We start from the raw sequence: 25,728 nt of genomic DNA, 5'->3' as shown, positions 1-25,728 counted from the left end.
TTGTGCAATTTCTTGTAAATTTAATTTCCTGCTTCACATTTCTGCTCATTTGGCTGTGCGCATTGACTCTCTTGTTGGATTTGCATTTGGCAGGCGATGTCTTTATTGCTCATCAGCTATGCAGAATTCATTTCCCTATTCGTTCAATTACACAGTCATAGTTTTGGTTGATTTACGAACCAAATATTTGTCAGGTGTCACAGCAAATTCAACGCATTTCAAAAGTTAATTAGTTTTACCAATTTAAATTTGAAGTATGTTGGTTGTGGCTTTCTGCGGGCAAAGTAATTGCCAATTAGTGCACGACATATGTAAAGAATATTTTCCAAAGTTTATTGTTATAGGCCGTACAATAAAAAAAAAGGCAAATTGTGGAGAATCAATTTTGGGGAAAATTGCTGGGCTTTGCCAACCAATCGAACAAAAACAAATGTCAAATATTTGCCAAATTACTCAGCACGAAATCCCCAAAGCCAAAAGTTATGTGCAAAAATGTTTTTGCCTGCCAATGAGACGTGAACTTTTATGGCGCACCACCCCCCCAAAAAAAAATCATCCCCAAGCCCCTGGCCCATTATTTTCAACCTGCACTCTCACGTCAAGGCAAACTAATTGATTTTAAAATAAATAATGACTAATCACCACCTGCAAGAGCGAGATCGAAAGGGAAATGTGTGCCCACCCATTAGTTCTCTCTCTTCTCGCTTTCCTACGTGGAAATTTCGTGGCATCCACATCCACCTCGTGCTCTTCATCTACTTGGCTTTCTGGGTCGAATCCGGTTGCTGTGTAGACACGGGTTAACCCGTCCAGAGGGATCCTTTCCGCCGCTTGATTAATTGAAATTTCACTCACTGTCAAGGTGTATAGTTTGTATGGGTGTGTGTGTGGGGGTGTGTTTGAACACGGTCACGTCCGTGGGCGTTAAAAAGAGGGGGCGGGGCGTGCACCTGCAACTTGTCTCCACTAGGATATTTTCCCATCGCTGGGTGAAGGGGAGCGGCGGAATAGCGTTTTCAAATTAATTGAGTGCGCTAATTTTGGCAAAAAGGTTTTTTAATTGATGGCCCGAGTTTCGGGATTGTTGGGAAACTTGTTTACTTGGTAACTAGTTTGCTTCAAGGGAAATTTACAGTATATATGGTAGTTGTTAAGTAGATTCAATAGCAGCTATACAAAGTCCAAGTCTTAATTGACCCTCTAATAATCACGCAATTCAATGGAAGTAATTGTTTATGCCTCAAGCTAATGATTCGATTACCAATGGAGGGTCAATTTAACATAATTACAGATTGTCGCCTTGAAATTTAATCAAGGTTGAAACTGCACTGTGATTGAGCTGTAATCCGATTTTAAAAGCTTCTTTGACTAGGATCTGGTAAGCCTAGGAAAGTTAACTATTACCTTTTCGCATTTTCGATTTGCGTTCGCTCATTACAATTTGGCCACGCGCAATTTGCATAGCATATGTGCATGCATGTGCTTTTAGCCTATTCTTCTGCATTAAGGCCTTTCAGCATTTGGGGCTCTCAACTAACATGATTTCGGAAAATGCTTTTCACCGCGTTGCGTGGGCATTATGTGGCTTACGGTGGTGTTGATGCGATAAATGTGTACCAAATGGCCTTTGATCCAATGAATGGTTCAGCACGGCATCTGCATAAATGCAGTGCGGGATTAGCAAACATTAGATGTACCATCAGCAAACGGTCTGACTTTTCAATCGATAGCCGGGAGAAATGTGCAAAGCTATATAACGAAGTGAAATGGGCGGGAATTACACGGGTATCTGCCGGCAGTGAGTTTTCTTTGGCAAAGTAATGACCCAAAAATCTAAATATCTCCTACTACATTTGCTGCTGGCTGCATGCAGGCAGCAGGCAGGCATGCGGACTTACAGAGATATGCGAACCCACCCGTCGTGGAGCTGGAACATACTTGCGCATACATTTACCCTAATGCCATGCCCGGGGGTTTCTCCCACATTTTTGCTGGCCGTGTGCCAGGACGAAGTGCTCTGCCAGGACGACGAGAGTGTAGCGAGTGGGAATACGCAGACACATATATGTATGTACGCACAGGCAGCAACAGTCTGCCTGTTTGCTCTTCGCCAATATTCAAAAACTGATTTTCATATGTCTTTTAAGTTTATTTGCGAGCGGAAAGATTGTGGGTAGACACAGACCGCCCTCCGTTCCCTTCTTTACTTGTTACCATTTCTGTATCTGTTTTGGCATCGTCTTGTGGCCCTTATCGTATCCGGCACACGCATAAAAGTTGGCCGAGTGTTTGCAAATTTTTTTGCTCCTCGCTTCGCTCTCTTTCAACTTTTTTATTGGGCCCGAATTTAATTCACAGAGGAAACAGCAGAGCTCCTGTGCGCAAGTTTTTTGAAAAGTGATTTCAAATGCAAATTTTATTGAAACAGGGGAGTCGTCCTGTGTGCGTACCAAGATGGCAAGATGGAGATTAAAATCAATTCAATTTGCTGCAAACCCAGCAAAAGTGGTAATAATTTTTGTTCTTTGTTTTGCCAAGGCACACACACACACACACACATTTCTTTTTACTTAACATAATGAGATTTTGAGCGAGTGCGTTTATTGTTACGGAATTTACAATGGCTTAGCCTATGGGAATTTCGTTTTGTCAGCGAAATGAAATTGAGCAGAGGGATGTTAGGCACAGTCGGTTGGTCATTAATTGACCCATTTCTTAGCGGACTTCGGTTGCCTGCCAGGCACACTGTTGCCTGCCAATATATCACACGATATGCACCATTAAGTGCTCGCCTAATGGGCGACCATTTATCAAACACTTCGATGTGCTGCCAAGTGCTAAGGAACAGAGCCAGGATGAGCTTCGATATTTGGAGAAAATCAGGAGTAAAACAAGGCGTCAGATGCCAAAGCGTTTGTCATAATAAAAGTTACTTAAAAGTTGAGCGAAAAATATCTGGACGAGCATATAAATCAATGCCTGGCCAGGTACAACATGGCGCATGGTTGATTTATATGCTGCCACTAGGCTGGGTTTCTCCACTTTTTCTCCATAGCAACTTTTCTGGGTAAACAAAGGCGATAATTACCCAGCCTACGAGGCGTATGCGTAATTACGTCCTATCTGTGGTGATTGTGTATACGCCGAGTGGTTCACATAGCAGTTTTTGCAAGTGCGTATCTCGTGTACTATTTTGTAGTTTGCTTAGGCAAAGTGCAATGCGGCACCAGGTGATGCTGTGCAACACTCCCAGCAGGCTGCCACAATTTATTGCACTGGCTTCGACAGCCTCTGGGCAATCAAATAACAAAATGGCAGCGCTGCGCTTTGACATTTAATTGCGCCGTTGGTGGCAAGCTTATGAAATATTTTTGTGACACGGCTCCAATGCTCCAGAGAAGAACCTCTTTCATCACCCCCTTGCTCTCTGCACATTTCTCCATTCCAATTCCATGTGCTGCCGATTTTAATAAACGCAGAACTTGTCCTCTGTTGTTTTCGACCCGCAGCTTGTGGTTCCCATTTGGTTTCGAGGAAAACAATCCAGCCACCACATTGCACATTTTCATTTGCTGAGTGCACCAGCGAAACGAGCTGGGTTCTTTTTTAAATATGTTTGCTTGTAATTTGCACAAAAGGATTACCTAAAATCTAGAACCAATATAAATTTATTTATAATTTGAATTGATTCAAGTAATTTTCAAAGAATCACGGATAAATTCAATTCATCGCCACTCCACAGAGATGTCTCCTTCCTCCTTTTCCTTGTATGTATAGCACTTTTCTTTGCCCAACTCCCACAAGCATAAGAATGCTGTGCGGACTGCAGCTTGTGTTTTATTTTCTTCTGCCAGCGGTTTGTTCAGGCGGCATCCCACATAGAGCAGCCGAAGGATGAACTTTACGCTCTTACCGGTCAGGATGTACTTAGAAACTATAGTCGTAATGTGAACCATCAGGTTTGAAGAGATAGGCCGATCCTCGTTGAAGCTCTCAACCTGACGGATGAGAACCTTTATGGCGGCCAACACGGCTATGTCGAATAGGTCTCTCCTGTTTAATTGTGGTTGACACATTTCGGTCAATTCACCTTCAGATCCCAAGGCAGCGGCAAAAAGCAGAATAAAAGTTAAGACGAACAGATGATTCTGTTGGAAAGAGGGATTAAAATGTGGTCAAAGTTTTCAATGATCCTACCATTCCTTCAAAGTTTATTCTACACTCATAAAAGATTGTGTTACATATGAATAAACCGAAAAGTTACAAGCCAAATGTATTCGTAATCGACCGGAAAATCTTAATTAGAATGCTTCAAATCAAGTATCATGCGTTTCTGCTGCACAAAGGGTTATGTAAGAAAGTATACCGCTCTTCGTTTAAATTTTCAGAATTTTAATATATCTTATTAGCTTGAGTGTGCTAATATCTGTGCCGCCGGCATTGACCTTGCTTGGTCAAAATGGGTATTTATCAACAACGCCGCCAATGGCAAACAAATAGAACAGAGGCACGCGAGAAATGCAATGCGAATGGGAAGCGATTAATGAAAACAGATTCGGTGTGATTCTGCACTGCGTTAAAATTGGTTCGGATTTACCTCATAAATGAGACGCCAAAATCAAATTTCCACTGAGCCCCATGGAGTGCGGAAAAATTGCTATTTTCCTTTAGCCGTCTGCAGTGTTTACAATTTCCCCGAGCTTTTATATATGACGCTCAGTTGTTGATAGTTTCTGCGTGCGCCTGTTTTCAATGAAATTGTTCAATTCGGATTTCCATTCGGTGTGGGAAAATAAATTTTCCGAATTATGCAAGAGGCGAAGGGGGACCGCCCCCCACTGGTCTCTTCATCAGAATGTCCGCTTGTTTATTCGCGTATTTGTTTGCTTTAGGCGCTTGAAAAATATTCGGGCACTTAAAACGATGTGATCTATGCAACAATCCAAATATACACAGGAAGAAAAATAATTTTATTAAATAAAGGGAAAAAAGTTTTCAATTCTACAATGTGTAAAATATATACGTAGAAAATCCTTTTTTTACATAGCGATTATTATTTGTTTTTTCCCCATGAGAATTTAACACAGCGATCTTGTTTTTTTTGCATTTTCATTCAGCGCTGAAATCTGTAACATCCCACTGGTATATATATTTTGTGAATATATTTCACATTTTAGCCTGTGCTCAGCAATTAATCCATTAATTTGAAGTGACAGATGGATGACGGCCAGAATATTTATGCACGGATTAATGTTCGCTGCTTATTAGATTAAGCACGTACATTTATTTGCAAATTAGTTCAGATACAGTGCGGTATTTAAATTTGATTGAATTTTTTCACTGTTTTTGGTTGCTTTGTTGCGCAGAACGGAAGATCTTGTTTTGAATTTCCTGGTTTTGCGGCCACGGAGTGCTCGGCAAATTGAATTTCCATCTTTTGTTCAAGCTCCACTTGTGTCCGCAATATACCATTTCCCATTTCACCAATTTCGTTTCACCGCGTTATTTACTTCCCTTGCAGCAAAACACATCCTTCCATTTCAACTTCCACTTCCATCGCCTCAATCGCTCCAGTTTTTTATGGCATCGAGAGCAGCGTTTATGGCCAAGAGCCATCAAACGGTCAACTTTCGCCGCAACAATGTATCCCCACTTACGCATATTTCTATTTGCGCTATTTGCTATTTTGCAATAGAAAACAAACAAATAAACGTCGCAGTGCATCGAATCCCTGAACGGGTTTCCCAGCTTACATAACTGCCACTATGACGACCATGATGATGGCGATGGCGATGGAGATGGGGAATGGCCAATGGCCAATGGCTCCTGATGAGCTCGGTTCAATGGCTCCGTGGTAACGCACATTCCCAAAGTGATTTTCATTTCGATTTCGTTCGATTCCGTTCGATTTGCTTTTGCAACGGGAGCGAACCATCAGTTCGGCAAAGATACAACGAACGAGTTCAATTGGTGAAAACCACTTTTGGCCGCCGGTTTGGAGCTTTATTTCCTGGCCATGGCCAAGCACTACACACTGCGCCACACCAGTGGCGAGATGGGAAAACTTGATTTTCCAGCTGGAAGCCATGGCAAGCGGAAAACGCATTCCCAGCCGGAGCGCGAGTTTCCCAGAGCTGTCTTCGTCCATGTCGTCGCATGTTGCTCTAATTGCATGACAAACTCTTTGCCAACTTTCACACACTTTTGGCGTTATCTGCGGAGGTAAAACTGCAGCTTTGGCTTAAAACTGCCTGGCCATAAGTGTCACATATCAAAAGGAAAGTGAAATTTTGTTGTTACGACCGTGGCAGCCGGCGGAAATTGTTTAACTGATGGGAGAGCACTGGGGAAATTCAAAACGATTGCGTTCTTAAAATTGATTGTCATATAAAAAGTTATTCGAGTTGAACTTGTAACAGGTTTTAAAAGAAAATGCAGCTTTGAATTATATTACCAAAATGAAATATATCTTGTGTATATCGCATTTTGTAAATATTGAAAATAATATTATGTCGAAAAGAATTCTCAAAAATCAAATTGAATACTTGCGAAAGTAATTATGTATTAATTGCTTAGTAACAAATATTAAAGAATGTTTATATGTGTATTAAATAATATTTAAATCTCGTCCTATGCACACTAGAAGCTCTTTGCCAACTTCAGACATAGTCCAACTGCCTTCTGACTTGGAATTTAGCAATTACGAAATACTTGAAAGACAACCGAGCGTATTTGAAATAGAACAGAGACACGAAACCGAAATTGTTGAAGACATTTTAATGTAATTAAATTTAAACGCAGCCTCTAATGATTTCGTCTGCCTTGTTTGCGTTTCGCATCCTATGATTGTGCCAGAATTTAACAATAGAGACAGGCAAATCTAATAAGCATAATGAATGAACTCCGAAACTCGGGAAATTCAGCAGCTGAGTTGCTGTTTTCACTCAACACGTTGAACTTGTGCTGTCACCTGTGAAGGCAATGATGAACAGCCGCTCCCCTCCGTCCCACGGTTTTCCACAATTTTTCTTCCTTTTTGTTTTGTATTTTTTTTTTGAGATCCCATGGGGTGACCATGGCCGCTGGCATGTGGCAAATGTCTTGCAATCCACACCCGAGCCATGTAAATACGCCTGCTCTGCTCCGCTGTCGTTTGCTGTTTTGTTTAATTAATTTCTATATTAGATACACTTCATTAAAAATGCCTTGGTTGTGTGGTCGTGCCATTGTTGTGGGTTATTTTTGGCAATCGAAAGGAATTCGGTGATTGAGCAGCACAAATGTAGCTCGGCTGAGATCTGGGCCAGGAGATACGTTTACGTTTACAGATTCATTCGTACAGCCTAATGGCTCGTATAAGATCTATGGCCGGTCTGCATAATTCAGTAAGCCGGTCGGTATATGTGTGTGTCCGGAACCCAAAACACTTTAGTTCCAAGCCTTTTTGGTGCTTCTGCCCTTGCAGGACTCTCCGGTCCTTTTGAAAGCTCCTGTCCTGTCCCGTCCACCTGTCGTCAGCCATGGCATCCATCTGGCTGTGCCAGAGCAATTAACGCACTCTGTACGTCCAGGGCCAGAAGGTAAAAATCGGGTCAAGAGGGGCTAAAGTAGGGGCTGAAAGGCTAAGGCTAAGCAAAGTGCCGCTCTGAAGTTCGGGGCCATGCATTTTTCGTCGCCGGCATAATGAAATGCATTTCAGTCCTCATTAGGCATGCCATTTTGAGATTCTGATTTTGCCTGACAGGATTTCAGCCCTCCACCCTGATGGGTGGATAATGGCAATAATTGAGCCGAATAGAAATCAGCACCTAACTAACACCTTAAAATCTCATTAGATGCTAAAAAAACTTGTTTGGTTTTGGAACTTCCAAATCACCTAGCAAGTGACAAATTTTTGCTGAGTAAATATTACTAATATGCAAATATTGTTTTCAGAGTACCATGTTGATTTAATGGCATGCTGCTATTCCCTGAATAAATAGAGTTAATAAATGCAACTGAAAATGTATTCAACAAATTTTAGTCCACACTTAAAGTGAATTCATTTCTTATTTCGTTCCGCATTGTTTCCAGTTTATTTTCGCATACAATTAAAGGGTTTTTTGGGCTAGTAGAAGCGTTGCAACCACTTAATGTAACTTTGATGTTTTTCTGGCTACGCACCAAAGAAGTAGTTTCACCTGCTGCGGATATTCAGGCAGCAAGGAAACGAGTAAATAAAATAAAAACTTTTGCGGTTAAAGTTTTTCCGCCTTTGTTTTGGCTGTGCAAATGCTTGCAGCAAATGCAGTAGTAGTAACCCCCTTAAACAATTTCCTACTCCCGCCCCTGTTCCGAAAATGGACTTCTCATTCGTGTGGCATTTTTTGGCACTTGCCACAATGGCCACGTTCCGCACTCACACTCGCAGAAAAAAAGGCGCATTCCGTGGCTCGTGGCACGTCGTTCTGCCAGTCGACTCCGCCATTCTACGGGCTTATGGGTGTGGCTAGGGGGCGGTAGGGCAATGGGGGCGTGGCTGCCACGGCTTTTTGGCAGCGGCACATTTGCTTTGTCATGTGCCATATTTCTTTCTCGCCCGGCAACTGTGCTGCGGTGACAAAGTATCTTTTGTTTAAAAACTGCAAATGTGGCTCTTTTCTTGAAAACTTGATTCGATTTCGTCAACTGCTTATCACATTAGCTTCTTTTGATCCCTCAAATTAAATCCATCAATTTTCAACAACCTTTTCTTTGCCTTTGGTGGCAAATTAAACTAAACGTAATTAATCAGTAAGCAGCGGGCTTTGTGATGATAAGCTTATAAACTACTATCCTTTTTAGTTGAATAATTAAATTTTCTATGAGCACACATGTACGTATTTCAAAAATAGTAATAGATTTTAGACAAAAATATATAAAAAAAAAACGCTGTTAGTTTTTTAAAAACTAACGGTTTTTTAATAAATTTTAATTTAGCGCGTTGGCTTCAATTTTAAATTTTTTAGAGAATTATCATAAAAAGTATCGATGACTTTAATTTTTTGTGTTGCCACTTAAATTTAAAGCATTGAAAAAAGTATTGCCCAATGCGATAGATTTAGCTTCGAAAAACTCACATATCGATATATTTGGGCAACCCTACATCTTCCCTAAAAAATCCAGAGCCGTAGTAGGCCTTTGAGTTAACAATTGTCAAATTCCAGCCACTTCTAGTCATTCGTCTGTGAGACGTCTTACCGTAAAGTACACCTAGGAATACTCAATCCACAAATATATAAAAAAAAAAAAATCACAAAAAAACTGAACATAAAATTTGTGTTGTGTGTTACATTAAACAGTGTTAACTTTTATCGTGTTACCGACAATTGCTTCATTGCTTCGTGTTCGTTCACAAGTTGATTTTCGGCTGCCCAGTGTTAACCCTTAAAGAATATTTCTACAAATTTTCACTGCCGATCGAGTTGTTCTGATTTGTGGCCTTAAAACCCAATAAAATCAAATTGCTGCAGCATGAATAACCTGAACGCCAATGCCAGTGCCTTTTTGTGGCAGGTACCGACGCCGCAGCAGTTGCCGCCTCAATCGGTGCAGCAGCAGACTGTGCAGTCGGTGCAGTCCATGCAGTCCGTGCAACATAGCCAGCTGCTCCAATCCGCGGTAGTCTCGCAGCCGCGCAAGTTTGGTGGGAACAAGAGCAACTATAACTACATGCAGAACCATGCCATTATGGGTCCGGGCGGCGGTCCCATGGGCGGTCTCGGTGGTAATCCTAACATCTACCGCAAGCGCCATTCAATCAACACCTACAATACCGGCTTATATCAAACCAATGGTAAGCAACGTGGGTCATCAGATGTTTGCAGAAATAAATATCTTTGATAAAAATATCCTACGAACATACAAATATTGCATTTGTAGTTGTAGTCGTAGTGACTAAGCAAAAAAATTGTGACTTGGCAAAAATTAATCAAATGACTTTCGGGTTTTTTTTTTTGTAATGTTGAAAAACTTTGACGTTGCCAAGCAAGTAATTCTTATGAATCCCTTTCCCTACCCTTACAACATTTGTCGCTAAACGCTGTTTAACACAGATGAATTATTCAAATTGAATTCTTGTACTACTCACTCACTGTTTGAATTATAAAATATACCATATATATTTTTTGCCATTTTCAACGATTGCATAAATCATTAACCAATTTATTTTCTTTTGTCTTTTCAGGTAAGTCGCTGTTTTCTATACCCGAAAATGTTGTTATGCTTGAGAGCCGTAAGTACATTTGAAACTAGAGCACATTTCAAACACACACGCGCACATACCACACGCACACACGCAACACATCCCAAACAAATACACACGTACATCAACATTTGCAGATCGAATCAATCAATCAATCGTCCGGGGGCCAAAAGTTGAAAAGCTACGGTAGGGGGCGATAGATTTCGCGATGAAATGTAAACGGCGAAATTAATTTCCAATTGGTAGAGAAAGAAGGGGCTTGGGTAAAAGTTCAATTACAAAATAAAACAATGCATTTGGGCAGGGAAATATAAAGATCAAAAGATGCCAGCGCCGAATTTGCATCTCAATGCGAAATTTATTTTTTGCCATTAATCAATTTCGCTTCTGTTCCGTTCGGATCGGATCGTTTTGGTTTTTCTTCCAGCTTCCTGCTGGCCAGAAAGATGCAATTTGCATATTTTGTCTTGCATGAATTTTCAATTGCATTTTCTCGGTGCTTTTCTTCTGTTTATAGCGAGCTCCATTAACATTTCTATAATGTGATGACGTTGCTGTTCGCCCAGCGTCGTTTAAGATTTTTCCCGATTTTTCCTGAAGGTCGTTTATTTATTCTAATTTCTGGCATTGTTTTGGCCATTTGCATAATTTTCAATGCAGAAGCAATGCTCATTCATAGCTGCTGAAGGGCTAGCTTGGTTTTAAGATGGGAAAGGTGCAAGTCAATTATTATTATGGCTCATTTTCTTAATCGCCACCAAGAAACGCACCCAACCACCCAAACCATGGGATGGTGTCATAAAAATATGAAATTGCCGGACACGACACAGCGAAAGACCAAGAAGGCGAAACAAATTTGCACCATAATTAAAATAAATGCTTTCAATGGCCAATAATTGCCAAATAAATTAATTTTAATTGCAAGCAACCGTCGGCGGTTGCGGGTGGCAAAGCACAGCCTGGCTAAAAATATATTTCAAAGTGGCTAAAATAAAATGTTCGCTTTACATTCGCAAGAGGTCGCTGTCTCTCCGCCTTCTTATTTTCCTGCTCTCGTCGTTCGTTTATATATTTATTTATAAATGTTCCGCTTTCGAGAGTCCGTCCAATACGAGCGGTGCCACGCCCACTGTTCGCACCACCACCATCGCAATTTGTGCGGCAGATGTCGCTTTTTCTCTGTGCAGGTGGGAAACGGCCGAAAAACACTTAAAAATACATAAAAATACCAATGGGACGTGTGTGTGCGCCTCCGCCTGACATGTTTATGGTGGTTGCCTTCTGAAGATTTCCCACTTAGAATGTTTTCCATGGGCTTAGCAGCGACCGAGTCACTCGAAGATTTATGTGGGCGTTCATTAAACGCACATCCGTCCCGTCCGCCAATCACTTAGTTAATATGCCACCGAGTATTTGCATACTCATTCAAAATGGCACCGGGAAAATTCGCATATTCGCGGGATTTTCTCCCCAGCCAGGGTTGCCGCGTCTGCCGGGGTTGCCAGGGCCAACGAAGGCAAACTTGACTTGTTTGTTTATCTTTCTACCCTGGCCAAAAACGTCGGCATCTGTTGTCTCTGCACAAAAATAATGTACAATCGTACACATATCTCCCTTTTTTTTGGTCGTATGTGTATTTGTAGTGGCTTAATTTGCTGACATTATTGCCATGAAGTGGGTGGCATTGTATTTGCCTTTTGGGCCTGATTGTTGTGGCTTACTTCTGCTGATTGACAGCGCATTTCGTTGCCTTTTTGTTTGGTTTCCTTTCGTTGTGGCCCAATATTTGCTTTCGCCTAATGCAGTTCTCCTCGAAACTTTGGCTTAGTAATTGTGTTTTGCGGCAGATAAAATTAATTAAATTAACTTTCTGTTGTTTTCCCTTTAACGCCACGCACAAACCTTCGCCTGACAGGCCGTAAATCTTGTGGTTTCTCCACCCACCCGCGGTGAGAAAAAAAAGCGGACATCTTCCCACAATAAATTCATAGGGTAATCCAATAATTTCGCTGGTAGGCAGGAAAGATCATTTGGAAAAACAGCAGCAACATGTACAACAATAACCGACAACCGCAGCCCGCATGTCCGAAAAATATAAATTGTGTCGCTCGCATTTTATGGTAATTCAATAAATTGAAAATGACAAATTGTGTCATGTTGCGGTCAGTGAATTGGCAGACCAGAGAGCTCAGAAAAAACCGTTTGCGGCCGCTGGAGCGATGGGCATAATTAAATCTATGTTGGGCATCAATAAAAGTTGCAAATGGATTTTTAAAGTCGCCGGTACTGTGGATGCTGTTGCTGTTGCTGCTTCTGAAGCACCCGCCTTAGCACAGGCACATCCACATCCATCAATCAAAGACGATCAATCAAATTGTTGTCAACATCGGCGCACGCAGCTAGCGATGAGTTGGATGTTGCCGCTAGCTGTCGCTAGGTGGCGTGTCGAACAAGGACAATGTCGCTGTCGTCGCCTGGCTGAACTTTCGTTAGCACCACACAGTCCCTTCCCTGTTCCTCCTGCACCATCTGGCCCACTAACGAGCGCTAATGGACAGAGCAGTCCTTTCGCAAGGAAACTATTGAGCCAAAATTGTCGGTGGGGTGGGTGGCTTGGCAGGGAGGATATGGTAACTTTGCCACTCCACGCAATATTGCGTCGATTATCTTCAATCAAAAGCCAGTGATTGATGACTGCGACGACGACGACTGGCCGATATGGTATGGAGAAATATATCCGGAAGAGCTCGAAGTTTTAAATTTCCCTTCAGCAGTTGGGTTGGCAATCCTTAATGCCGTAATGCCGTAATGCCGGCCATTCATCAGCGTCCTGCGGTATTATTGAAGGCTTTATTGTTTGCCGTTTTGATTACTTTTGCAATTGATTCGTTTGTGAGACGACAGGTTGTGGGTCCTTATTATTGCTACTACTAAATATTTGCATTTAAATTGGGCTTCCCAAAGGGGACCACTCGAATATTGCCACTTAATATGCCTAATGATTTTCTTTAATACGGACACTTTGCAGTTTCATGAACCAAAAAGTCCACCATTTTGCTGCCTAATTTATGCAGGACACGGCTGCTACATCTCACTTTTTGTTTCTTTTCTCTGCTTTTTGTGCTCTACCCTTAATAATTTGTAATTAATTTAGCATCTGGCCAGTGGGGATGAGAAAAAAGGAGGAATAAAAAAACGCTGGCAGCTTTTTGTCAGCCGCGCTCGTATACTTTTGGTGTAATTTTCTAAAGCAATTAATTGGACATTTTGCTAATGCGTTTGCCACTTGCAGTTTTTGCCCCCTATCCATCTTCCGCTTAGAGAAACGTGCAATTTTCCAAATTACAATATCGAAATTGTCCTCCCAGCTGCACATCGCAAATCGCACTTTGCCATAGTTGCCTGGCTCTTTTTTTCCTTATTGTTTGTTATATTTTTATGGCATTATCGATTTTCGCTTTTCGCCCGTCTGATAAAGGCGGGAAAAACAGCGTGGAAAAACTTTATCAAAGCGAAAACTAAGTTTGTTATAAGAGCGTGGCTGCGCAATTCAAAGAGAATTTTTCCTCAGACTTCGATAGTTTGGCGAATATATATTATATATGAATAGCATAAATGCGCTGAGTATATTTACACACGGAGCTCCATTAACTAGGAAAACGCTTCAAAATGTCGCATGCAACGGAGTTTGATTGAAAGTGGGAGGGCTATCGCCTTTATGCCACCACCCCCCACAAAGTCAATACATCAACCACAACAAACAAGCGCCTTTGCAACGAGGGTGGCCACTAAAGTTGTAGTGCCCCTCTCGAGCCGGCTTATATCGCATTGAGAACCCTGAGCTCTCGAAATGTCACCCACTCAACATTTATTTTTGCACTCTTGACCAAACTGCATCGTCCGTCGACCGAATTGAGTAATTCGAGAGGAGGGCTAAAAACTCAAGAGCTTGTAGTCAAGAACTCTCCAGCCGATAAGTGGGCGTTTGGCTGGCAAAGGCGTGGGCGTGGCTGTGCGGGTACTGATTGCATATGTGTTTGCATGCCATTAAGGCATCGGGGGTGGTCAAATGTTTACCAATGCGATAATTAGGCGAAGCCATCGGAGGAGGTCGTCCCTCTGCCCCTCATCCTGGCCAAATCCGAAGGCAAAGGCCAAGCGGTGCCAATTTGCTAAGCAAACACCCACATAGTGCGACTCGCCCGTACACTCGTGTGATTATGAATTATATTATAAATCCTTATAAGCAGGATGCCATTGCTCAGCTGCTTCTAATTATGTTGTATTTGGCCGCGTTGTCTGTTGTGTTTGTCTGTTTGTTAGAAGAGTGGAGGAGAAAGTACATAAGCAAATAATGGCAATTACATGCGTTTATATTATTCAAATCCACCGTAAACGTAATTAAGCTCACGAGCACGAGAGTTGAGCACAAATTTATTTTCCCGCTCCAAGGCTGTCGTAAAAAGTACGCAATCCTTTTGCTCCCACCACTTCGTGGGTTTCGGCTTGCTTATCGGACTAATTTCCACGAAGGAATGGTGTTCGCGTATCGCATATAAATTGGCTCATTGCCGTGGGTCGTTGTCTCCGTGCCATTTGATTTCTTTTTGATAAGCATTGGCATTTCCGCTGACTTTTATATTCAGTTAAAGGCTTAAGCACTGCGCTTTTCCAGCTGCCACGAGCGGTGAAAAGTGGAGCAAAAGTTTTTCGGAACATTAAAAACCAATCAGGGGCATTGTCACATAATCAGCTAGCTTACATGTGGCAGTAGTTGATGTAGTTGTAGTAGTAGTAGTAGTAGTAGTAGCGTTTTCCCGCTATCTCTGCTCCATTACGATTATTTTTTATAAGCTCTCCGCTGGGGTTCATCGCTTCTGCTCTGCTATCATGTCACACACAGGACCAACTCTTTGCCAACATAATAGTTTTGCTTATGAAAACAAATTCAATTTTGAAGCTGCTTATGGAAATGTTTATGCAAGATGTGAGCGCAAGTCGAGGGGCGTTGGGGGAAAATTAATGTCACACGAGCGAGCGAGTCGGAAAAACAGGGTAGAAATTGCGAAAGGGGGTTGCTTGTGGGGCGTTTGGACTGGGCGTGGCACTCTGTGCATGCTGCACGATAAACGGGTGACTCTTGGCATATTTCGCAGTACAGTTCCGCATCGAGCTCTCCTAAAGTTGACTCTAACAAATTGAAAATCATTGAACGCGCCGGGCAGATAAGGTGGGTTTGGAAAAGGGCTGAAACTGCAGCTGAAATATATTGTAGCATACATTTAAGCAAATTGCAATTAAGGGGAACCGGGGGCGGGTGGAGAATGTTGTTTGTTTGCCAGCCATTACCCTGTGCATTGGACCGGCTGTATCTATTGCTCCCAATCCCCAGTTTTCCCAGCCTGCCTGCTGACAAAGTGTGCCAATATGCCACACAAAGTATGCAACAATTTGCAGCATAAATACTTTGTGAACCACCCGTCACCGCCCACAGAACTGTGGCAGCATGCGTACTTTTTTTTATTTACCTAGCTTTCGGTACGACCCCCCGCACCCACTTTCACCCACACATTGAGGCTGGGTTTTAATGGATTTCTGTGCAGCTTGCTTTGTGGTTTTGGAGGAAGAAATGCGTTCTTTGTTGTGCCCCATCTATTTTGTTTTGTTGTCAAGGCATTGTTGCATGGCTTACTTAAATAGTTGCGCTAAACCAACAAAATGTTGAATTTCTAGCCGCGCGTGTGTATTTATATTAGTGGACAACGAAGGTTGTCTAATTGCGAACCAACAAAGCACTTAATCGCGACACACGTGTCGTATACGTAATCCACATGGCAACGTTTCTGTATGCAAATGATTGCGGTTAGTTGGCGCGCACACTCACACTAAATACTTCGTAAAAACGAAACTAAACTCCAACTTCCGCCTGCTCGACGAACACACATAATCTAAAATAATTTGTGCGCGGTGAAAATTTACACCTGCTCAGTTCTACACCAGCGCGCTCCACCTTTTCGACGCCTTGCGTGTGAAGCATTTTCCAGCAATTGCATGCAACAATTCCCCAAATGCTTAAACATTTTAGGCACGCTTCCGACTACGTCGTAGTGTTGGTCCTCCTCTTCTTCGTCCAGCCGGGGGCGTGATTTTCTTTTCTTGACTGGCCCACTGCCCCCCACAAGAAACTGGATTTTCGGCGTGCGGAGGGGGCAAAACAACGGAAGCTGGGGCTGGCAATTTCGCTTGGCTGGCGTCACGCATACGCCCCGTGTTGCAGCAAATCAGCCAAGGCGGTGAATTTCAATTAAAGCCCAACCAGCGGGCGCTCCCGCACTTGAAATGAATAACTATGTTTTTGGCCGGGCCTTGGTTTATTCGAAATTGTTATTGACTTGGGGGCGCGGCATCGATGGAAAAAGGGGGCCGAAACCCAAACATTTTCCTTAACCAAACTGCCCGAGGCGCCATTGGCATAGGATTATTTACTTATGGCCAAGTTTTGGTGTATTGAAACGTGCCTAGGCCAAGTTTTCCTTGGGGGCGAAACGCTTTAAAATTCGCACGTAAATTCAAACGGATTAAGGGCTTGTGAAAAATTGCATCAATTTGTGTTGTTTGCATTGGACTCGCTCCTCCGCTCATTCGCGAAAAAAAAACAGTGGACAGCCAACATAAAAGTGGCAGAATTTTTGCACAAACACCAACTGGTTCTCGCTTCAACCACTCTTTCATTTTTTTTTTTTGGCCTAACTTTTCACCGACCGTGTGTGTGTGTATGGATTTTTATGCAAATATTTTGTCAGGTAGCCCCAAAGTCCAAAATAAACCAGCCGTGACGAGAGGACGAATACTACTACTCGACGACTGACTCCCCATTGCGAAGCCACAGAGTTTGCTGGCTTTGCTGGCAGGACGACGTGGTGCAACTAAATCAAATCAAAACAAAAACAGCTCCGAAATGGCAACTCGGGCAGCCATTTTGGCATAACAAGCGCCATGCAAATTGAGTTTCCAGCGCGATTCTCTACCTGCGTCTCTCACTTTTTCCCTCAACTTTGCGAGTGTGATTAGGTTAAAGTGTTTGGTTTAAACAAGGCCAAAAAGTAGCAGCATGTGTGTGTGTCTGCCTGGCGACACTTTTAAACTTAATTAAATGCCTGCCTGCCAACTAGCGAGCTGTCTCAGCCATATTTGCCGCGACATTTTGGCAGTTGGTCGTAGTTTCTCTTAGTTTTCGCTTTAATTACAAGACGTCGGCAGATTTGCGATGCTTGTGGTTCAACCTGCGTCGTTTTTATTGCCTTGGCTGGAATGGGATAATACCAATACACCGAGTGGTTCCATTTTGATGCCACTCTTTGGTTGGCCGGCCAGCAAAGCAAAACACAAAACGGAATCCCGTAGACCAACTAGCTGGGCTGTATATTCTGCACATTTTTTCCTACGCCTGCCAAAAATTCAATTAACTTACATGCCAAACCGCAGCCGGCATAAAAGGGGCCACCATTTTCCCAAACCGCAGCCAAAAATTTCCAGCTCCAGCAGCACACTACTCAACCCCCCGTGGAAATCCACCCTTGGTCTACGAGTTATGTCTATAAGCCGAGCTTCGTGGTTTTCCTTTCCGGTTTGGGATTTTGATATTAGGGGTGAGAAGAGGAACTCTTCAACTTTTGGTAACCTCGGAGCAAAGCCTACACTCATGCAACAATTATTTAGCTAGCTTTAAGTTTTAGTTTATGTACAATTGGCACTACTAACCAAAAATGTTTTTTTTTTGTTTCGTTTCATTTTTAATTTGTTATCGCTCATTGTTGTTGCATGCATTGAATAACCAAAAAAAACACAAAATTGTACAAAAACGCAGTAGCAACACTGCCGACACCACAACAACATGTTCCCCATCAACACCACCTCCGCCAACAACAACAACATCAACTAGCACCACAACAACAACCACATCCACAACACCTTCACCACCACCAACAACTAGTTGCCCCAGCTCAATCGCACAATCTTTATCAATTTAAAGAGCCACCGCTATTGGGACCCGGAGCCGCTTTCCCACCATTCGGTGCCCCCGAATATCACACCACCACACCGGAGAACTGGAAGGGGGCCGCCATCCATCCCACTGGCCTGATGAAGGAGCCCGCCGGTGTTGTGCCCGGACGCAATGCTCCGGTGGCCTTCACACCGCAAGGACAGGCTCAGGTGAGTATTCCATTTGCCACGTTCCAGATTCCAGAGGTGGTGCGCAAAAATACAATTGTTATTTGTCCACAATTTCTGATCTTGACATCCGCCCACGTCCCAAGACCGAATTTTAATTAACTCTTGTTTTCGTTGCCATCTTCCTGCTCCGAATCTGCAGGGCGCCGTCATGATGGTCTACGGCCTGGACCACGACACTTCCAACACGGATAAGCTCTTCAATTTGGTTTGCCTGTACGGCAACGTGGCACGGGTAAGTGGAAACCTTTTGTATTTACTTTTCCGGGATTTTGTAATATTTTTAAAGAGCTAAAACAATATACACAAGCCTTTTAAAAATATGGGAAGAGAGCGCTCTTATTGACATCCAAATAACCACCACTTAAGGGACACACACCACTTTCTCCCCTTAAACCCTTTTGCTTATGACCTTTTGGTGAGAGAAAGCAATGTTGGAAATATCCTCAACTTGCACTTAGCCAGAAAGCTGACAAAAAGAAGGCGGAAATACGCATTTCATTGCCGCCGTTTTGCTTGGCTGTCAGCACTTTGCTGCGAAATATCGGCCGTTGGGGGAAAAAAGGTGTTTTTGAGTGGGAAATCCAACCGCAAGACCACTTTGTGTCTGTGTGCCATTTGTAAAAGTGCAAATAAAACGAGAGGCAATAAAAGGACCGAGGCCAGTTGGAACCTTTGGCTGTATACGATGGGCCAGTTGGATTGGCAAAACACATTTAGATAAAGCGTTTTAGATTAATATCCCCGCCATGTGTGGGCATTTCGGTTCTCCTCCTATGTACAAATGTGTGTGTGCTGGAGGGAACCGCCTCGGGACAGCAATCAGTGCAGCGTCATCAGCTTTATCTGTGGGGGTACAAAGAAAGAACCTAACCCTTACTTCTCGAGAAATGGACAAACGATTGGCAAGCCTTGGCTTGTAAATCAAAACACGATGACGACCAAAAAAGAATCCATTAAAAAGCTTTGGCGAATGGCAATTCAGAATGTGCTCATTGTTAGTCGAAAAGTCGGGCGAAAAGGAAAACTCGCTTGGGGAGCATTTAGTGCAGCTATCTATGCCACCCAACCACGCAACCACCCACCGAACAATGAGCTTGTGGGGAGTGCCACCGACATCAAAGTCAAATGCTAAAAACTTCTTTGGTGTGTTGTGCCATAGCTTTCACTTTATTGCTACTATGAATCCGCCCCCTCAAGCTAGTGTGCGTGTGTGTCCTTTGACAATTGCGCTCGCCAAGGACAACGGGGCAGAATGGTTCCCTTACTTGGCTTCTGGTGGCTCCCTGACATGTTTTGTTTAGTTTATGTCTGTGATAAAGCGAGTCAAGGCGACTGTAGGAGACCACAGGAACCACTTTCACTGCACACACTGAAGTAGCTGGGAGCAGTAAGTTTTTTCAATCCTTCAAAGGATTTATATCGTTAAGGGGAGTTCTCAGGGCTTCAGTTGTTTTTTCCATGTTTGGGTTGCCTTTAATTAGGAAAGCGAATTTCATACAGTATTTTACAGAGATTTACTGCAATGGATTAGCCAATGAGAACCAAAAATAAAAAGCAAATGAAAGTGAAGAAAAAACATTTGCAGGGATTCGTGCACGATTGTAAATCGATTTGCATCACTTCCCCTCTATTTGTTTTTCTCTTTTTTTCGTGCATATACCAACTGACCTCCATTAGCGAATAATTTAACTGACCTTTGCTTTCATTTTTTACTCAAACCAATGCAGCCACAATGTTCGCAAAAGAACTCATTTGGTCATTACTTTAGTGGGTGGGAGCGATAATTCAAGGCGCGGCCATTTAGTTCAGTTTCTTTTCCTGACACTTGCACCCCGGCTTAAAAGGAAAGAGGATGAGGAGAAAGTAAATGCCCATAGGGTCAGATTTATTGCCAACTTCCTGTCCGAGACGGAAACTACTCATTAGCCATTAAAAATGATTATGCGCAAACATTATTCACTGGTCGGTCGGACGGTCGGTGGGCTAAGCCAAAAGCATACATTCTGCTTCTTGTGCCGCCCACCCACTCGCTTTTGCTTTTTGGCCCACTCTCGTTTTTTGCCCAGGCTTTTTCCCCCATCGGAAAATGCTCGGTTCGCTGCGCCTGTCGCTATGCAACTGAGTTCACACAGAGTGAAAAGCCAGGGTTGTTGCCTCATTATAAAGTCGATGGGCATGGGATGGTACATATGTATATTGATGTGCTGCGAGTGTGTGGGTATGTTTGGATGTATCTGTGAGTTTATGGGCCGACATGTTTGAATTGCGAATGAGAAATTGATGGCCACTCAATCAAAGTGCCGTTGCATGAGTTTCCTTCCCACCCACCCAGCATCTCATCACACCATGTGTTAGTGCTAATGGGATTCCCAAGGAAAAACATTCCGGATCGTGTCTTCCCTAAAATATGCTGAACGAAGTCCGAATGCCCTAATAATAGCCTGCTGGATTCAAGGGAACGGAAATACATAGTATATGATTTCAATAGGTTGATCCTAATAGGGTTTGGCATAGTCATTTTACTGTAAGAAATTTGATTAACCTCCCGAAAAATATGTGTCGATATTGGCTGCCAAATGTGTCAAATATGAAACACGAGGGACCCAAGGGAATTCCCTGAATTGTGTTTGCATTTTGCGATTTGTAATTTCCACAATTTTCCCAGCCCATGAAAATATTGCCGAGCAGTTTCCTTCCGCCCCAGCGAAGCAATCTGGTTAATTATTTCTGGGTCCGGGCGATGAAGTCATCATCAAATTGATTTTCAGGTTAAATGGCATGACAAAAATAGGACAGGAAGAGAACTTCATCGACAAGCTGCTGGCAGGTTCAAAGGTTTTGGGGAGCACTCAAATAGGGAGCAGGAGTTGGGGTGGGTCCTTTAAAGGCCAAAGCGAAATACACGCACTCAATTAAATACACATTAAAAAAACATTTAGATACAATGTGGGGGGTGTGTTTTGGGCACCCAGTTCGACTGGTGGACGGTGGGGGGCAGCATAGGTCAGTCAGTCAGCCAATGCTGTTGCTTTTGAGTTGCGCGTGAGCAATTAAATCAAATGGCAGAGCAGACACCATGCCACATTGCACAACAAAGCGATCTCGGGCGAAAGAGGGTCGCAGTTTAATTAACGCAGTGGCGTCGCATTAGGGGTCGTGAAAAGGGGGTGCAAAGTGGGCGGCGGGGCTGTGGGGCAAAGTCTAGGGGGGTGACTGAGCAGCGTAGTACAGCACAGCTCATTAGACACGCACCGAATGTTTGCCGCTGCTGCGGCTGCGGCTGTTGACCATCCAGCAGTGACCAGCCAGCCATGAAGCGCTCTTTGATTTGGCCAAAAGAATCCTGCTGGCTAGCGCTTATATACACTGAAAAAAAATAGCATGGAATTGGGAAACCCACTCAGTACTAGAAGAATATGATGCATATTCTTTCGTTTAGATTCAAATTTGCAGTGTATGTATGGTGGCCTTATGTTTGCATGTTCGTAATTTCATTATCCTTTTGTTTCTGGGGGATTCAGCAGGGCTATCTGTTCGCTTTCTGCTTGACTGATTTATGGTCTATATTTATTTTTATACATTTCTTTATTTTTATGATTCCGTTTCGTGTCTCGCTCTTGCGTTTCGGTTTCAGTTTCGTATTCGTATTTGTATTCGAATTCGATAAGCCTCATTTAGTTTTTATTTGGTTTTTCCAGCCAGCCAACCCTCTTACCATTTGTACTCCATTCAGGCGTATTTATTTTGATTGCGGCCCACTTTAGTTGGAATAGTTGCATGCGGATGTGTCAGGGGGTTTGGTTTAATTATAAGCAAATTGTTTGCCCCATTTACATACGGACCGCCATTCCCCGTCCGCAGTTGCCTTTGTTTGCTTTGAAATGTTTGCAGTTCATTATAATGTAATTGGGTATGCCAAGGACATGGGTGATATTTAATAATTGAATAATTTATTAAACGAGCTTATAATTTGTGCAGCAAAGAGTATTGAATTTATCGCCCCGAGGAGCCTATCTTGACGTTTTTACAATTGTTTACTGCCTGCGCAGTGGGGCTCAAACTGGCAATTAACTTGACCAAGTGCCTGCCTGCAGTCATAATTAAATTCGGTTGACCCCAAACCGAGTGGAAAATATATCAAATTGGCGAAAAATTTACTAAATGCCAAACTCAATTCTCAGTGCGTGCAAAAAGATAGCAAAAAAAACTGAAAACCCCGACATCAATACGCCAAATTGAGGCATTTGAAAAACAAAATTGCAGCGGCCGTCGTCCAATTTGGACAGGTGCTCTCTGTCCACTTCTCCCCATTTTGCTGACCAACAGCCGAGTCAATTGCGAAAACTCGTTTCAGCTTTTGGCCAAAAGGCAGCTCCACACTGAGTTCAATGCCTGCCGGCGGCCAGAAAATTGATTTGCCAATGCAGTCAGTCAACCAACCAACGAAGCGAGTGAATGAACGGGCGAATTATCCAAGCCGAGCCGCCAGCATTTCCATTGATTTTCACTTTCTCCCGGCTCTTTTGTAATTACTCTCTGGCTAAATTATTATGGTCAATTACTTTTATAACGCAATGCTGGCAGCGAGGTGTGAAGGATTACGAGCGAAAGCCAATGGTTATCCAAGTCTTCTCCTTGGTATCTAAGCATCTTATATTTCTTAGAAATCTTCCAATCCAATTAAACTCAGCTGCAAGTTCTGCGTATTCAGCATTCTCAATTTCCTATACACATAACAATACAAGAAAGTGTCAAATGATATTTCGAATATTTGTCAAGTGAAAATCACAGGCAATGATAATATTTTACAGCTATTTTTGGCTATTGGGCACGTACACGACTGACTTTGATGACCCAATATGAGGCAGGGCACGGCTAAAACCATTGTGGGTGTGGCTGTGATGGGCGTATACACTCATATGACACACACACACGTGTGCTTACACACAATGAATGGAGAATTAAGGACGCCATTCTGTTATATAATTGCGTTTGAAGGAAATTTTAAATTGAATTGAATGAAAATGTAGAACTCCGCTCTCCTCCCCCTCGCCCTCCCCTGAAATATTGGGTTAAGTGCGAGAGATGACAGCGACAAGAGAATTCAATCAGCCCGAGTCACCCTTGGGCAGGGCGATATACACATAGTGTGGGAATCGGGTATAAACTTCATAGTGCCGGCCAGCTGGGGCACGTAATTAAATTGTGCTGAGGTGAACGTGGCAGGTGACCAGCGTCACTTGTGGGTTGCAACAATTATGGCGAAAATATGATATGAGATTTAACTACGATTTTTCCACCTCCATCCCTTCCTTGCAGATCAAGTTCTTGAAGACCAAAGAGGGCACCGCCATGGTGCAAATGGGCGACGCTGTGGCCGTTGAGCGTTGCGTGCAGCACTTGAACAACATTCCCGTGGGCACTGGTGGCAAGATACAGATCGCTTTCTCCAAGCAGAACTTCCTATCCGAGGTGATCAACCCGTTCTTGCTGCCCGATCATTCGCCCAGCTTCAAGGAGTACACCGGCTCCAAGAACAATCGTTTCCTATCGCCGGCCCAGGCTAGCAAGAATCGCATTCAACCACCGAGCAAGGTAGGATTTGGCCGAGTCATCGCCTTATATGATCATAATTAACTATAATTCTCGTTTAGATTTTGCACTTTTTCAACACACCGCCCGGCTTGACCGAGGACCAACTGATTGGAATCTTCAACATCAAGGATGTGCCCGCCACATCGGTGCGCCTGTTCCCCTTGAAGACCGAGCGCTCATCGTCCGGACTGATCGAATTTTCCAATATCTCGCAGGCAGTACTGGCTATCATGAAGTGCAACCATCTGCCTATTGAGGGTAAAGGTGAGATAGTGTTGTGTTTAAGTGTTATTAAAAAGAAAGTCAAATCTATGTGGCCACCCTTCCGAAAACCAAAAAAAAAAAAGTTACACAAAATTCTCACTCTCTCTCATTCTCATTAAAATCCTTGGCATCTCACGCCCCAATAAGTAGGAAACATAACTTTTTCGCCCACCCAAAAACTCGCAGTCAAAAGTTTCGGCAGCTATTTTGCATGGCCTTTCGACTTGTGCTGTTGTGCAGCAGCCGCACGTCAATATCACACCCCCAATGCCACCGGAAAGCAACACCCAGCACCCAGAACGGGAAAACCAACACCATTCACCATCCACCAATGCAAACTTTAACCTTTCGTGTTTCTTTGCGTTGTTTTTTGGGCAACAAACTTTTTAGTAACGTCGCTGCCTGCGATGAAAATTTTAATTTGGTAATTAAGATAAACAATTTCAGTTTGCAGTTATTCATAAATGGGTCGCACCAACCGCCCACCAAACCCGCTGGCAGGATTTCTCTAACAATTAGTCTCAGGACTCGCGGCTCGGTTACAAATGGGTTGACGACCGATATAAAGTTTTCGCATAAATATTTCACCAACAGCAGGTCGCCCAAAAACAAATTACTATTCGGCAAACTCTAGCGTTTTATGAGCATGTTTACATGGGCAATATTCGTTTGACATCCCGAATATTTAGCATTGCACTTGCTCAGGCAGAAAAGTAGTTACCTCAAAAACAGCTTACACACACAAAGGCTGGTGAAATCGATTAGGAAAGTGGCCAACAGGACTGTTCAATGCTCATGCATAAATTGTCGATATCCTCGATTTGATTATTTGTCGTTGGCGCATTTGTGATGCTGCTGCGAGGGTTGCTCGAGTGCATGGTAAATAGTAATTAAAAGTGTAAGGAACGCAAACACAATCGCACGAATGCATAGACCAGACCATCATGCCCCATGCCCCTTCGCAACGCAAATGGAAATGGCAATGGAAATGCAAATGCAAGTGCATGCCGATTGCAAACACAGAGGCCACATTGCGTACTTTCAGCCGGTAGAATTATGCTAAAAGCAAATATATGGCTCTTTTCACCCTCTATCGAACATATACACGCACACATACCGTGTGCCACAATGCTGTTTTCGCATTTAAGGGATTTTGATTGCTAGGACCAGGCTAGGCATAGAATAGGCAGCAACAGGACCCTGGATCCATTCAGCCAGCGGTCCCTAATTGGCAAAAGGCCCTATTCATTTCCAACCCATCGCTCAACCCCCCTCCACAATACCTTCGCACAATCGAAGATTGCGCTTGCAAAATCAATAAAACTAAATTCAAGAATATACAACACTTATACACTATACTACACCATAACTTAATGAATAAATATGCCAGCGCATAACCATTGTTTTCGCCA

At 43.1% G+C, this 25,728-nt stretch overlaps 2 protein-coding genes across 26 annotated transcripts in view; one reads left to right on the top strand and one right to left on the bottom strand.

The window, feature by feature from the left end:
* LOC6735278 (heterogeneous nuclear ribonucleoprotein L) overlaps nucleotides 1-25,728 on the top strand; it is a 109,089-nt gene that overhangs the window by 70,442 nt on the left and 12,919 nt on the right. For 6 of the 25 annotated variants that reach the window (XM_039292127.2, XM_039292121.2, XM_016181531.3 and 3 more), the window contains 5 exons: nucleotides 10,205-10,252; nucleotides 18,255-18,436; nucleotides 18,597-18,689; nucleotides 23,777-24,052; nucleotides 24,112-24,316. In XM_039292127.2, coding sequence (XP_039148061.1) covers nucleotides 10,205-10,252; nucleotides 18,255-18,436; nucleotides 18,597-18,689; nucleotides 23,777-24,052; nucleotides 24,112-24,316 — 804 coding nt within the window. Of the gene's footprint in view, nucleotides 1-9,194; nucleotides 9,815-10,204; nucleotides 10,253-18,089; nucleotides 18,437-18,596; nucleotides 18,690-23,776; nucleotides 24,053-24,111; nucleotides 24,317-25,728 lie in introns of those variants that run through there. The other 19 variants (XM_016181522.3, XM_039292123.2, XM_039292124.2 and 16 more) reach the window with 8 other exon arrangements.
* Nucleotides 3,646-4,274, bottom strand: LOC27208812. The gene is made up of 2 exons (XM_016184362.3): nucleotides 4,198-4,274; nucleotides 3,646-4,148 (listed from the first exon to the last, which is right to left on the bottom strand). The coding sequence occupies exons 1-2, from the start codon at nucleotides 4,198-4,200 to the stop codon at nucleotides 3,726-3,728; spliced, it is 426 nt and encodes a 141-aa protein (XP_016028643.1). The 5' UTR covers nucleotides 4,201-4,274; the 3' UTR covers nucleotides 3,646-3,725.

Source organism: Drosophila simulans, chromosome 2R, assembly GCF_016746395.2.
Source record: "Drosophila simulans strain w501 chromosome 2R, Prin_Dsim_3.1, whole genome shotgun sequence".
Classification (NCBI taxonomy): domain Eukaryota; kingdom Metazoa; phylum Arthropoda; class Insecta; order Diptera; family Drosophilidae; genus Drosophila; species Drosophila simulans.
The sequence above is the reverse complement of the archived record's forward strand: the minus strand, read 5'-3'. Positions and strand labels throughout refer to the sequence as shown.